Source organism: Neopelma chrysocephalum, unplaced genomic scaffold (assembly GCF_003984885.1).
Source record: "Neopelma chrysocephalum unplaced genomic scaffold, ASM398488v2 Primary Assembly neopelma1_67, whole genome shotgun sequence".
Taxonomy (NCBI): domain Eukaryota; kingdom Metazoa; phylum Chordata; class Aves; order Passeriformes; family Pipridae; genus Neopelma; species Neopelma chrysocephalum.
In genome coordinates, this window is record NW_020897726.1 from 7,660,484 (window position 1) to 7,676,621 (window position 16,138).

At 36.1% G+C, this 16,138-nt stretch overlaps 1 protein-coding gene across 1 annotated transcript in view; it reads right to left on the bottom strand.

Moving 5' to 3' along the window:
- Positions 1-16,138, bottom strand: part of AGMO (alkylglycerol monooxygenase) — a 187,949-nt gene that overhangs the window by 69,789 nt on the left and 102,022 nt on the right. The window contains exons 10-12 of the mRNA XM_027684772.1: positions 16,015-16,131; positions 8,784-8,866; positions 7,683-7,788 (exon numbers count right to left, since the gene is read on the bottom strand). Coding sequence (XP_027540573.1) covers positions 7,683-7,788; positions 8,784-8,866; positions 16,015-16,131 — 306 coding nt within the window. The remainder of the gene's footprint in view (positions 1-7,682; positions 7,789-8,783; positions 8,867-16,014; positions 16,132-16,138) is intronic.

A 16,138-nucleotide genomic window follows, 5' to 3' on the forward strand; every position in this document is an offset into this window, starting at 1 on the left:
CAAGCACATACATAGAGGTGAGCTTGATGGGCTAAAGACAGCCTGGTCCCAGAGAACATACACATCCTGGCCTGGCACAGTGATGTGGGAAGGCTCCGCACTCTAGGGTGTTCTATATGGTTGGGGATACCTTCTGCATTCATCAGACTGCATCTTCTGCTTCTCCCCACACAACCTGCGTGGATGGGAAATCTCAGCAGACAAGCCAGTATCTTTCTTTCAGGACACAGGAATTGCCCATCCTTTATTACCCTACCTTTGACTCTTAGAGACTGCAATGTACTTTCCACTATACCTTTAAATCATCTTTGAACGTAAAATGTATGAGAGTGTCAACAGACCAGTAAGCAACGGCTCTGTCAGGAGTAGGAAACACGTCTGCTCCAACTGCCTTTGCACCTTTCCTATAGAACCCAAACAGCTCAAGGTCTGTATGTACGCCTGCCTCTCACTCCAATGTGTGCCAGCACTGCTTGTCTTGTGATGCAGAGGTGCCTCTGTGCTAACACAGATAAGTAACACTGCCAACATGCATTCTCTGAGTGTGTCTTTGCTGGAAATACTTTAAGCTCTAAATTTAAAGGGAAAAAAAAACTAATTAAAAAATACCGTACAGATTAGATTTCCTCTGTGGAAGAAACCAGGTATGAAACAAATTTACACATTTGCGCATTAAAAAAAATAAATCACTCATTAATACTCTAGTACTAGAACTGCAATTGCACAGACAGAAACATCTACCCATGTGGAATATCTCAGTTGTCACCAGGGACTAATGTCGGTGAAGCAATTCACTGCTATGGACATTTCTATCATTATCCATGTGTTATTGCGATGTAGAAAAGAATGTAGTTTGACAGGGTTTGTAGCATTACTGGCTTTTAGAAAAATTGTGCTTTGACTTATGAACCAAACCACTCAGTAACAATGTGTGTGAAATGGTACAGCTTCATTTTTACAAAGACACCCTCAGGTGTATAACTGAACATTAATAATCTCATTGGCATGTCTGTTATCTTTAAAATGCAAATCACTGCATACAGTTTCAAGCCAATCACTAACTCCTTTGGGCTAAGAAGGGTCAGAAAATAAACTTTATAACTATGAGTGTGAGTGTTGACAGAACAAAACACAAAATTTCAGACAGCATACGTGAATATGTATTTTTTATCTTCAGAGTACTACCTTGGCTTTATCTGTGACTGCATGCTTCTGATTTCCATTAAGTATGACTACCTCCTTGTCTTGTCAAGCAATTAAAGTGACAAAAGTAATAGCAGATGCTTCTTTCATACTTAAAACTACAGCAAGCAGACCATAGCTTGCATTTTATTACAACTGCTCTATACAGCCTAGTAATTGCAAGGTAATTGAAAAGATCCTGATAATAAACCACCAGTTTACTTTTTTTTGAGACAAAATAAATAAGTAACCCAATTCAGGCTTCATTTTAACAACATGTTAGATGGTTTCCAACTTGTCTTGATTTTTGTTTTATTTTTATGATTGTAAATAAACCCTGGAAAATTCCTTCCCCAATTTTACCACCTGAAACTGCAGCTGTTGGCTGACACTATCAAAGCCTCGCAATTCCGAACTCACGTGCAAATCTCATCAAGTGCAGACGCTTCTAATTGATTCCAGAAGTTTTTTCTTTTGCTAAGATCAGCAGGCAGAAGAAGAATAATGAGCAGCTTTTAAGCAGAGGGGGGAGGGTGTTGAGCTCAGAGAGTGGAGATTTTAAAAGCTCCAGCTCAACTGCTCTGCCAGAAATGTGGAGCAATTTTACGGTCAATTGGCCGGAGCATCTGGAACTATACATCATAGTCTTTAGTTGATGGTGGTGAAGCCGACTCTCAAACTGGCTAAGTCTAAAATCAGTAATGACTCTGCTGTCACACCTAAGTGGAAACTAACTTAATCCACTGCCAGATTTTACTGTGACTTTTTCTGAGGGACATTATTCCCCTTAGGGTAATTGTCAAGAATATTAAAAGTCCAGTCCCTGGGATACACTGCATGGCATAGCAAACTTTTCTGAATGAAGTTAACATAGAAAAAAATTATTACAACTTGTGTTTATTTAATTCCATGCGTGTTGACAAGGTTTTTTATCATAAGGCAGTAGAGTTTCCTTCCATCCCCAGTTTAATTTCTAAAATACATTTGAAATACACCAGCCAATCTAGTTAGGGCACAGAGGCTGCATAAATGCTGAGGCCATAAATCATAACACAGGGCATGGAGCTTTAACCTTAATGGAAACCAAATATGGGATATGCGGCTCTTTGAAATATGGCACAGATGATCATAATGAGGGACCAAGGAAAAATACTACAGAGTAGAAAACCATCATTGATGTGGAAATAAGTTCTTATGAGTAAATGTTTGTTTTAAGTCAGTACTCATAAGTCAGTATTCCAATGCTGGTAAATTACACTAAGAAACAAGTGAGGTAACAGCAACTCTTTGTACGATGAAAAGAGAAAAAAGTAGTGTGGTAATATATCACATTAAGAGGGACTTCTGTGGAACAGAAGGATACAGTGTAAATCAGTTCTTTAATAAAGAGATATTTTATATTTTATCCAGACCAATTAGTTGCCATGCCATAAGAAACACGTGAATTGCATCAAAGATCAGAGAAGTAGTCCATTTGGTACAGAATACTGTCTCCAGAAGTTTTTGCAACAGCTGAATCTACCAAGTTCAGATACTCTGGAGGCGTAAATAAACAATTCGACCACAACAAAGCTTATTTCTGCCTTCATTAGTTAAGGGCTGAACTATACCCTGCAGCACAACATTCTGTATAACTTCCAAAGCTAGTTATATTTCTAATGTACCACACACTCACATAAAACAAAAAAGAAAACAAGTTATTAATTTAAAACATCACATGTATATACAGTCTCTCTTTTTCTCTCTTTTCCTCCATGACAGTTGCCCTAAATTTTTGTCCTTCCTACCTGTAAATTAATGCATGCCTGCCAGATAAATGCGTGCATGCCTGCCAGATAAATGAGCACATCCTCCTCCAGCTTCCTCACTCCTAGCCCCTTAAAGAGTCTTTCTCAGTACTGAGTTGCAGCCACTATGAGAGTTGTTGAAAATATTTAAGACAAGAGTTCCAACAACATGTCAATGGCTTTCATTTCTACTTGCTCCTCATTAGTACTACTGTCAAATAACAGCCAGTGCTTGACCAAATTCAGCTCATGGAATATGCAGGTTGATGCCAAACCGGAGCAGTTGGATGGAAACACTTTGAAGAGGTGCACCATCATCACAGATTTATTTTTACATATCATGCCTGCTGAACCGTCACATAACTGAACATACAAGCAGTGTTTTCTGCTACCTCCAGGTGGTTAGAAGGCTCCAGGCCCAGTCTGACAGAAAATGATTTGGCTTTAGTAATACACACAATCATCACATTACACAGGCATGAAGTAATCAGCCTAAAGAAAACTAACTAGTATAGGATGTGGCAGCACAGATTCTCAAAAAGAAACATACTGGCTCTTCAAACCAGTCAAATATATCTCTGTCCCTACCATTGAGATTTTCACTGACCTCCACCCAAGAAACAATTTTCTTAGGATCTGAAAATTTCCTCATACATCACCACTTTTTGGTAAACAAACAAACAAAACATAAAACACCAAACAAACAAACCAACCACAATCACCCCTACTTCTTTCATCTAACCATCCATACAAAATACATTCAGGACAAGGTTAACAGAAAATGCATGCTGAGAAACATGCGCTGTTCTACCTCCTGTAGTCACTTTTGTGATTACGATAGCTTCAAATTATTTTCTTGTTTGTAGAAGGAAAGGGCACTGGGAGAGATCCCCATGAGCATATAATCGAAGGATTTCAAATACAATAGCAGAGAGAACAATACATTTAAATGACCAGAAAAATAACATCATTTTCATACAGAACCAAAGCTGGTAACACACAACTTTGAAGTATCAGTAGAGCAAATGCTGTTTTTTTATTAGACTGCAGACACAGTTAACAATCATATTAAGATATAGCTTTAAGTCCTTTCTTACACACCTATAGCTTCATTTTACTTTCACCTTCCCTGAGCCTTAGCATTAAGAATCTCACCTGCTCCACAGGAAGTTTTGTCATTTATCTGAAGAAAAATCTTTGGCTACCTAAGTCAGACCAGCTGACAATCCCTGCTAGCAGGGCAGCGAGGAGGGTAAGAGGCTGGAGCCAGAGGACAGGACTGCTCCTCCCCCTCAGACTGCCATCATTAGCTGCTTTCTTCACGCCCATCTAAGCTAATTTAACAGCAAAGTGGGAAAGGCTTGCTCCTTGTTTCCTCTGTTCTTCTCCCTTCTCTCACTGATCCCCTAGTTTTCTCTAATTTCTTCTTTATTTTTCCATCTAGTTTCCACCCAGAAGGCCTTTCTCCAATGCACTAATTCTGATAATTGTCAGACCTTCTTATGAGCCAAATGCAATCATTTGCAGTTTAAGGCACCTATTTTTGCTAGTTAGAATACCCTGCAAATAGTACTGCAAAGTTATTTATTTCTGCAATCTTATCTACTGTCTCTAAAATAGTCATGAGAAATATGAACATATGAAACATAGTAATAGAAAAAGCCCACATGTATAGACAAGAGTGACATATTTTTTCACTAATAATTGAACATGCCATTGGTAAAATCAGTCCTGCACTTATCTGCTGGAATGTGCACTGTTAGCTTAAGAATTCTGGGACAGAATTATTTGTTAAATTCTAGAAACACTGAGTAGTGTCTCTTGCAATTAATTTCTCTTCAATCCTAAGTAATTATGCCCTTGAAGGCATAAATTATAGTAAAAAAAAAAACTCAATAGAAATTCTTTTACATGATGTTGTGTGTTCATTCTTGAATGCTGGATTACTAAAGCATTGTTTATTTGGTAACATATAAGGACAAAGATGTAAGGAGGACATCCTTTGATATATTTCATATTACAGATTATGAGTACTAGAAATATTACATTAAAAAGATCAAAGTCAGCTAAACCTAAGTACGTGTATGTTAAAGAAGGGATATTTAGATGAGTAAAACAAAAATAATAAATAAATGTTTTAATTTATACCTCTTAAAATTTTTAAGAGGATGTGAAAGTGAAACAGAGCAAAGGAAGTTGAAAAGCAAGCAGATAAATATTACCAGGACATATGTAGCATAAATTAAAAAACCTGCATCTCTAGGTTTATGGGCCACAAAAGATACTCAAGGTTTTCTATACTATCATACTATTAAGGATACATAACTTGTTTGAATGCTGAACAGAAACAATTTTAGGATAAATCCTAAAACTAATTTCTGGGGAAACAATTTGTTTGTTTATTTATTATGCTTTCTGGTACTGCTATTTCAAAATGATCAGGTCAACATTGAGATAAAACATTAATGTTTGAAGACTTTTCAACATGAATTGAAAAATCTTCGTCAGTTTCTCTTTGCTCAGACTTTTTTTTAACACAAACCCCATTAGACATGTAAGAACACAACTAACATGAATCCAGAAACTGTATAATGCATTGGGAGCAAAAGCAGATAATTTATTTTAAAATGGGGAATGCTTTGAAGTTCATCACAAGCATTGAGACTAAAAAAAGAAAAATACTTTTTATGATGAAGATGGTGAAACACTGGAACAAGTTGTCCAGAAAGGTGGTACTTGCCTCATCCCTGGAAACATTCAAGGTCGGGTTGAACGAGGCTCTGAGCAACCTGACATAGTTGAAGATGTGTCTGCTCATTGCAGGGAATTGGACTAGTTGACTTTTACAGGTCACTTCCAACCTGAACTGTTCTATTATTCTATGATTCTATGATCATAATAGCTATTAATATCACCAAATTGTTGATTCATGATAAAATGTAAATCCCAAGTGTGGACATATTGGCATTACTCAGAAACATTATCTATTCTGGTCTCCCCAACAGCAAATTATTTGAAAGACAACTATTCTTTCAGAATTTTCAAAGCAAAATTGTAAGCAAGGTACTCCTCTTTCTTGTGAAAAATGGACTACCAAACAAGGGACTGTGCCAAACAAGGAACTAAAATAAGAGCAACAAAGAACTGTAATATAAAGGATAAAAGGAAAAACATTATACACAAGAAAGGATAGGAGAGTACAGCACAGCAGAACTCAAGATGACACTAAAGTTAAATTTTTTATGACAGAAAAATATAACAAATGGAGTAAGAACCATAATTCCCTACAAACAATAGAAATAATAATCTGATAATTTTACTTCTACTCATTTCTTAGTAAGAAGCACCATTACGTATGAATACACACAACTCAGCAAGAAATGAGAGTGTATACTATGACATATAATTCTCCCAAAATTCAGTTAGAATACCCAAATAATTCAAGTCTGAAAGCTATATCTCAAGGCCTCTAGGATTAGCTGCCAAATTTTAGAATTTGTTGCTACAAGCCTGTCTACTTTATTGGGCTACTCATGAAATAATGAAAACATTTCCCAAATTATATTTAAGCAAGTAAAACCCTTAAAATATCTGCTGAGTTCTGGCAGACTCCTATCAAAGCAATTCAAGAGCTGCTTGATATATACACCAAAGCTTTGACAATGTAACAATATGGGGGAAAAATTTAACAAATTCTCAATTAGTGGCATTTGTCTAGCTTTAAATATTGTCTAATAGTTATTGTTTCCTATTCCAGGCAAAAAGACAAAACAAAAAAACACCCAGACCCACAGCAGCAATAGATATTTTTCATTCTTCCATTGCCTGTTCCCTTAGAAAAGCAAGAGAATCAACACCATGACCAGAAACCTCCAATTAGGAAAATTGCTATAAATTTTGCAGGTGTTTCAAGTCAAATGAACCATTTTGAACTTGGTTGAGTCTCAGTCCCTACTGTTTTATTTGATTTTTTTCTGATTTTAATCCAAAAGTAGTAGATAACCGTTCTATTAGTCCAGCAACCTATTTGTAACCTTACTGAAAACAACCTTTGCTGGTAACCAACAGTAGGGAGCTTGGTAATGTTATTCAGATCAGAATCTCATTAATGATTATTTTAATTCTGATACTATTAAAAGGGTCATTAAATGCTAACTGTACTGAAAAAAAAAAAAGATTAAAAAGCTAAAGACACAAATAGGATAAAAATGAGTCCTAAGAACACAAAAGCAACCATACTTAATCAGACTATAGATGTATTTAGTTCAGTATCCTCTCTTTGTCATGGCTAAAAGTATGTTTCTGAGGTAAAGTATAAGTACAAAACAAAATATTTTATATTTAAGTCTTCCAGACTCCAAGCATTTCAAGATTTCTCCCATAAAAGGAGAATTAAACAATTCAAATTCAGCAATTCATTTACATTATTCTCTTCAAAGCATATGGTCAATAATACATTATTTTCACAAGAAATGGTAAATACACACTTTCAGGATTTTTTCCAATGGAAATTGGCATCTCTGTAGCAAACCCAAATAATTTTCTTACAAAATGATCATAAAAATGAAGAATAAAGAGATAAGACAAAAACAATGCTCAAATAGTGTAACAAAAAATAAGAAAGCAAAATATAAATGTCTAGTGTTTCTGCTTTTTCTAGAAGGATAAAAATCTAGAGTAACCAGCATAGACACTTCAAAGTAAATGTCTTACCTCATATGCATAGCCCAAGAAAGAAAATTGACTCCTAAAGTAGCCAAGTTTGTAAATACCTATGAAGACTAAGCAGCGGATGATTTCCAAAATTTCTGCTTTGGACCTAGAAAAGGGAATCAATTCAGATTAACATCCAATCTTCTCTTTTTTAACTTCAGTGAAAAACAGAAAGTAGAATTAGTCTGTGATGTCCTCCAGCAAGTCATCTTTCGTAACCTTATAGTTAAGTTTTTACAGTATACACCTTTTCATGGGTCTATTTCTGTAAATTTTACTAATTCACATTATTAACTCCCTTAGTTATACACATATATGTCATACTGACAGATTTTTACCTATCCTGAAAGAAACTGTTCAGTCCATAAAAATAAAAGGTATTCCTTTCTGAAAATACAATGAATAGCAGGTGCAAAGCAGTACTGGCACCTTAGTCTCAAAGGAAGCTTCTATTCCACATTTCTGCTCTGGCAGGGCAAATAGTTTCTTTGTAAGAAACTATGGCTGCCACTCACTCTCCTGTAGGGCCACAGTGCCTGTATGCACTACTTCAAAATGTATGTCTCACTGGGCTTGTGTACTCAATGTCCAATTTCATTTGAATCCATAGTGATTAAGTTTAGTCTTAAGTCTACACAGTCTTCCACATGATATTGAGTCTACTCTGAGCTACATTGTGTGCTTTTCATATACCATCACTATATCTGTCACCTCTGGCATGCTACACAGGACTGACACAATATGATTGCAGTCTGTCCTTGAACAGCCTTGGGACAGCTGGCAGGTCCCACTCACCTGCCAGTGTCCCAAATCCAGAGGTGTGGACCCAATAAATGCAAGCACAGTGGGAGATATGACTAACCCATCCCAAAACTTTTCTGCAAGGGACAATATAAATGCAGCCACCAATTGCTATGGGAACACTCTTGTATTTAGGTGCTGGCTAGTCATGTGCTATTTTCTGGTCTACAGAAAACAACATATTTGTCCAAGTATATCTGTATTTCTTTATCGATATAAATTCTGACACACTTGAGATTTCCATATAATTATAATAATACATAATGAAAGAAGAAAAAAATCCTATGTTTTGTATCTTACTTATTCTCCATAAGTAGTCCAAAAGAGGCCAGGGACAGAATGATAAAGCCAATTCTCAGGAGAACAGTTCCCTGTGATAACATCTGTTAAAAAAGTAGGCAAAGAATTCATTTAGAGTAATTCGCTGAAAATAAACTGAGTTTGCATAGAACAGCAGCTTCAAGTTCCTCACTCAGTGGTGTTAGTGTCTGCTTTTAAAGTAATCTATCTGGAGTAACCACCTTAATAGTTGTTTCTTGAATGTTGTATTTCCAAAATAATGTTTCATGTTATCCCCTTCTGCACTTCTTTTTTCCCCAAAGTTACTTGATTCCCTTACGACTTTAGAAAGACGGAACAACTTATTTCTAGATAAAAGTCCCTGTTCTTTTATTTTCATCTTATGCCACCAGGTCTTTACAATAGTCATGTATGAATCCCAATGGACACCAAAACCAATGTATTGGTGAGAATAACAATTCACGTGACATGATCATATTTGAGAAAAAACAAAATGTTTTCCCTTCATTACAATTAAACACTCAATTCCCAGCTAAGCAAAACCCTTCAACTCCTATTATTAACTTCAATCAGACCTAAAACATTTTTTAAAGTTAACATGTGTGTGAGTACTTGGATGAATAGTAGCATGGGGACTTCTGTCCTTAAAATTTACATTAAAATGATACAACTAAAATTCAGGAAAACAGAAATTATTTTGATTGTAAAGTTTTAATTTTTTCATTTACTAATTTTTCTTTTGTATTCTACACAACTGCCTTTGAAAATCAAATATTTAATCAGTTTTCTTATTTCCTCCTTGACTTTGTTTCAAATATTAGTTTTTTCATAAAAAAAAAAAAAAAAAACAAAAGTAATGGATCTGAGTTATAGGAATCTTTTCTTGCTTCAACAGCAATACAGTTTACAAACAGCATCTTGCACTTCCACAATGCAAGCATTGGAAAAATAAAACTCTATGAATGTCTGCCCTGATTTCAATAAATCCCATTCAGTGACATGCCCAGCTTCCTTCAGTGGTGGCCCCAACCCCTTGAAGAGATCTAAGGTGAGGATCTGTGAGCATGGGAGGCCACAGGAGGATATTCTCAAGTTTTACAGCTGTGTGAACCTAAAGTGCCCATGTTTGCAAAACACATCAAACCACACACTCGGGCTGGAAAGCTTTCTGTTGTTTTACTGAAGAATCACAAACACCTACTTAGCTATCTTTAATAAACAGTTACTGAACAAAGAAAACTCAATCCCAGCAATGAGCAAGCTGAACAGCAGCCTCATCAGTTTACAAGCCAGAACACACTTCTCACAAATGACATCCATCAAGCCACTCTGTTTCACAGATTTATACCAGGAGAGAATCAAACTTATTACTGCATTTCTATATTTCCAATCTGTTCCATCCCTCCTGATGATAACTTTTCCACTGTTAACATGAAGCAATTTGTTTTGAAGTGACAAAATGTTTGGACCGAGTTTTTTTTATAAAAATCAGGCCCAGATTCTATTTGAATTTAATAAAATGAGAAGTTCTTTAATGGCTCATCTAGCCACAGTGAGTTCAACTCCCACTGCAGCTTCCTGTAGAAACTGGGTCATACAAAAATTCAAGAAGTGAGCAAAGAAAAACATGATTTGGCAAAGGCATAAGGGAACTCACCCATAAATTTCTGAGAAATGCTTTGATATGTTTTTCAATGATTGTTACTTGTCAAATAAAGGAGTTTTCCAGGGAATGAGGACTGGAATTCCAGACTTTTCTCCTTAGAGACTGTCCTGACTTTAAAGTTGAAGAACTACATCTTTTTTTTTAAACCTAATCATTCTGGCCAGGTGGGTCAGGTTTTGCTTTGTTCCCAGTGTGATGCACCAGGTTCCACAGACTGCCTTAAAAATGTTCCCACAGCGGTAGGGCACTATTCTGAGAAAAAGAGAGTAAGGTTTTGTATCTCTCTTAGGCAGGAAAGAGAACTGAACATCAAAACCAGATTTCAATCAAGTTCTACATTAGAATATATGGCTAAAATCACACTTTATGGAAAATTAATGAAACTGCAATGGTTTTGGTACAAGAGCTAATACTTGCTTTCATGGAGGATCCATGAGTACATGCCATGAATTAATAAGGGTGTCCCCAATTTCCAGTTTCAAAATGCTGCATGATTTCATGCTTTTCTGCCTTCCCAGTGTTTACGAGCTGGCTACCATTAGACAACCAGTCACCAAGTCCTGGGCATCTGGGTTTCCTTGTGGCTCCAGTTTCAGAAAACTGAGGTGCTGATTCATTCTACTTGCCTTTAAGTACCTCCACTGAAGTGCCTGAAAACCTGTTATTAACCTACACTTTTGCTGTAATTGGTGAAGAGAGAGCATTTTGGGAATGATTCAATTTCTTGCTATTAGCTAGACTGCAAGTCTAAAGCCTAAATTTGGTACTGCAGTAAGAGTTGGATTTGAGTGGGTGATGGAAACGCTTCCCCAAAGTAGACATTTTTGGGTCATATTTTAGTGGTGATTTTACCAATAATTTCTATCAAGTACTTTTTTTCTTTGCTTAAAAATACATTTTATTTGACATTTACAGAAGAGTAGGAAAAAGAAATTAAAAATTACCCTTTTAAAGTTAACATATTTTCAGGAACAGTAACAATTTTTATTATCATTTTTCTATTATATTGTTGTTGATGAACATTGAAATAATTATAAGCTTGGTAATAGAGACACAACTTTCTCTCCACAAAGAAAGAAAGGAGCTGCGACCCTGCAAACTTTTCTTACGCATTTTTTCAAAGACTTGCAAAAATGGAGCCCGGAGTTATCATTTGACTCTCTACATTTATCTAACCACAGAAAAATAAAGCATAGGTTAAGAACTTGAAAGGAAATTAATAAATTGCATATCAGTTTGGAACATGCAGTTCCAGAGAAAAAAAAAGGGGGGGAATAGAAATACTTTTTAATGTATGTTAGTCAATCAGAAGAACTGAAGCAATCTTATAATTTAAAAAATCAAACTCAAATATAAACAAGCCTTTATCTTTAAATGGTTAAAATGTTGTGTGGGGTTCTTTGGCATAATAACTACCTGAGACAAGTGTGATCATATTTTATAGATTTGTTTTCTAAAGTCAATTTCCATTTCTCTTCAGACACTCTCCTACATGAACCATAGTATTTTGAACACTAACTGTTTGTAAAACTCCATATGGTCAATACCCCCTGTGGACCAGAACATGAAGGACTGGACAACTCTAAAGCACAACCTGCAGATCACAGTTAATTTCAAGTTGGCACTATCATCAGATTCACACAAAAGCATGGCACTGTAATGCCTGAGCACAGTGTTGCAACTTTCCACTTCCGAAAACTTCAGCTTTCTGGAAGGATGAAGGGTGAGGCATAAAGCCTTACTGGGAACCCTGAAGGTAGAAGGCGTAAGTTACCCTTCACTGTAGGTACACACAACACATTCACATACAACAAAAAAGATGCGTTCCCTCATTTGTGCTCCTAGTCAAGGATTACCAAGAAATTTGCAGTGAAATACACCATGATGCCACTGGGAATAACAGGTTTTAGAAAACCAGCCATGTAGCATAGATTTTACTATTACTATTTTGCTTCCCTAACTTTCTCTTACAGCTTCAGTGGTATAGTTGTATGCTGCCTTGATTCTTTTATTTGCTTTCAAACATGTATCACCCTATGAAGTGGATGCTGGCAGCTGAGGCATCCATTTTCTAGCCACTACTCTACCAAAATCAACAAAATACTCAGCGGGTTATATCACTAAACTAACATCCATATACTAAATCTATGCACTGCAAGCAGCAGTGTGAAAAGAATGTGCCTTTTACACCTTCATTAGAGCTAGCATCCTTGTTCCACTTAAACATAGTATGCATGGATGTATATATAAAATAAATGAGTATTTATATACTGGAGTATTTGTATAAACAGAGAAGCATGTGGGACCACAGCAGGTTCCCCAATTACAAGTCAGCCACAACTTTGCAATGTGGTTATTGGCTGCAATCAAACAGAAAAAAATATTTCTGTTGGACTTTCATTTCATTGAAAGCTTTAAATATATCTTTGAGCCTTAAAAAAGGAGGGGGAGGGGATTATAGAATTTAGTAAGAAGTTTACATGGTTTTGTAATCAACAGAATGCTACAGCATTATTATTTTATTTTTTTTTTGTAATGGAAAAAAAAATAATTCATTTAAACAAAGGAAATGTTATACCAAATGTATATTTAGATGAGCAATCAAATATTCCAAATTGACTTTTAGATTTCAAAGAACTCAGATTGTTTTATTCCTTTTGAAGAATAACATAGATGTATTTTCTCATCCTGATTTGTTTCAAAAAAACTGCTAGGTATGATGTCAGCCTGTTTCATAAGTTAACAGATGCCCTGCTGTCATATATCAGACACTTTCGACACTCAAGTTAGGAATGCTAATACAATGCTATGAAATTTGTATTGTTTGATGTCCTGGGCTGTAGGACCTCATTTTAACTTAGAATTCGTATGAAAAAAAATTGTAAATTCTTAGCAATATTCCATGCACAGTACTTGGTGATGTCCTACTAAATGGACACATTAATTGTGTTCTCAACTTTCAAGAGATCTACCTTACTACTTTTTGTCTAATTGAAACTGCTCACATATTCACCGAATTAAAAGCACAGTAAATGTTACAGTATCTATCAACAATAAAAAAGACACTGCAAAATGTGTTTAAGGTGCACTTCACTTTGATTTATGTGATACATGCAGTTCTGGAGCTATGAGACTTTTGCTTTGAATGTACTGCAGTTTTACACTCTTAGCACTCTCTCTGGGACTGATCCAAATCCCATTTCTTCAATGAGCTTTGGATCAGATCTAGATGTGCAGAGCTCAGAAGTAATTTTTATTCACTGGATATAGTGCAGATCACTATATAGAAAACAAACACTGTATGCTCTCTCCTGTGGAAAATATGTATTTGTTCTTCCTTGTTTTGCTCTTTTCACAAGTTAAATGTAGGTCACTCAGACAGAAGGTATATGGTTGCTCTTTACGGATAGTGAAATTTAACACTTCTGCAGGGCGCGAGACCAAACACTGAGCAACTGTAATCACTTGAGAAATGTAATAGCTGTGTGCTGTGTCTTATGGTTATTATGAAATGGAACTTATACCTAAAGATGAGGAAAACAGTTAGTTTTATCCATTTATGGAGCTATGCCACAGTTATGACATAATTCATAGCCAGACAGAAAGTTCCAGTTGTATCCATAGACATTTCATAACTCAGTGTAGTGGAAAACTGATATTGAAGAAAGATTTTTGCCAAGTAAAGTTATTCATACACAAGCTTCCTTCTCATGACAGATTCCCCACTGTACTGCAGAGCGTTGCTGGAACTCTGCCTTGGGACCAGCACTTTCTACACCCACGCTGAAGGTTTATGTCCTGAGATGAGGTGCTTCTAATCCCCTGTGCTCTCCTTCTTATCCTTACTACCTTATTACACCACAGTTTTGTGCAGAGAATTTTCTAGTTGCTCTTCTGAAATGAGTTCATAAATGGTGTATCTTCAGGATGTTTCTTCCATGACTGAAAGATTTCAATGATCATCTGGGGCTTGAGTGCATTTTTCAACTTCCCTTATTACTTATTCTCAAATGGCTGCAGTTATCAGCAGAGAAAATAACATGGGCCATCCATTTTTCCTTCCAGGATCCAAAAAAGGAAAAAAGAAAAAATAATAGAATAGGAAAAAACCTTAATGATCAGAATCCTTACTTCTTGTTGCTAAAAGCAACAGCAAAAAAGTAAAAAAACAAAAAAAAAATCTGGAAAATCTTGCAAAGACTTTTCTCAATGTAAGAACATTGGCAATCGTGTATACTGTATAATTTGTAAACAGTGGAGCTATTTATTCTTATGTTTGGCTTAATTTCCTGTCCTCTGAAACAACTCAGAATAGACTAAGCCTCAGATGATTCAGTAATCCCCAAATTCCCTGCAGTTGCAGTGTGACTCTTTGCAGAGGTAAATACAATGTGTAGAATAACTTATTAGTAATGAGAAGAGTATGCCTGAGGTAGCTTTTATATTATATCACGAATGCTACATGCTGCAGTGTCTACTGAGGTGGGCAGGGGACAGTAACCACTGCTGGCCAAGGGTTGGAGATTGCCAGGTGAGCATGTCAGGACAAGATAGGAGAGCAGAGGCTGAACCAAAGAGGCCTCTGGAGTGCTCACAGCCTGCCTGTGCCAACAGGGATGACACAAACACAAGACTGCTGTTTAACCAAGGAGGTCTTAGAAAGAGCTTAAGAAGACGGTCAAAGGACAGTCTGTCAAACTGATAGACTTTTGTGGTGTTTGGGTAGGTCTTGGTAGGTCTTTGACTGATTTGTGGGAATATTAAATGCATTAAATTCTGCTTCATAACTAGAAAATTTTAGCTTTAGTACTTTCGAGTCATCCATCATAGAAGGAATGAAAAAAAGGACCTTAGAATGATCTGAAACCTTGGAAGCAGTTAACGTCTCACTTCGTGTAGGTGGAGATGGCCTTGTAGTTCACCTTTGGAGGCTGCCAGGTATCCATAGAGGAACCGGTTACCAGGGAGGTCCAATCAGCCCATAAACAAGGTGATTTATACATGCCTCTCCTTGCTGTATTTCTATCAGTGCTGTTGTATGTTGGAGAATGGAAGAAGAATTTGCCCTGACTGTGTTACTCCAACTCTGAACTCATGCTGAGGTGAACCTTCCCACATGCAAGCACTGCAAGACCTTTGCAATCTTCCTTCTAAAGCCTGGACATTATTGGCATCTATATGATGACCAAACTCGACATCTTAAAACCTACAGAGTTTCAAGCCTCACGAGGTCCTAAAAACTGAAGCAGACGCATACATCTTCTAGGAAAATTATTTTTAAATTTAATTACTTAATTATATTCATCTGTAAATAACCAATATGGTTAGTAGATACTGTTTACTAAACATTATCAAACATTGTATATTTAATATTATAGAATTATACAGAATTATATTTAGCCATTTATGTTGATTCTTTTTACAGAGTCTATTTATTATTTTAAAAGTTCCAATAAGATACGAGTCAGACTGTAGAGCCTCTGCTCAATGCTTTAATATTTAAAAATGTTGTGTGTCATTACTGTTAGCACAAGATGTTATTTCATAAAGGTAGGAATTACTTACAGTCACAGTAGCAAGGAGTTCAGTGTACAAGTCCACTATTACAGCAAAATGTACAACTGCATAGCAATTAAGATAAGCTGGTACAATTGGATTGAAGGGAACTTCTTTTCCAGTGATCTGTATA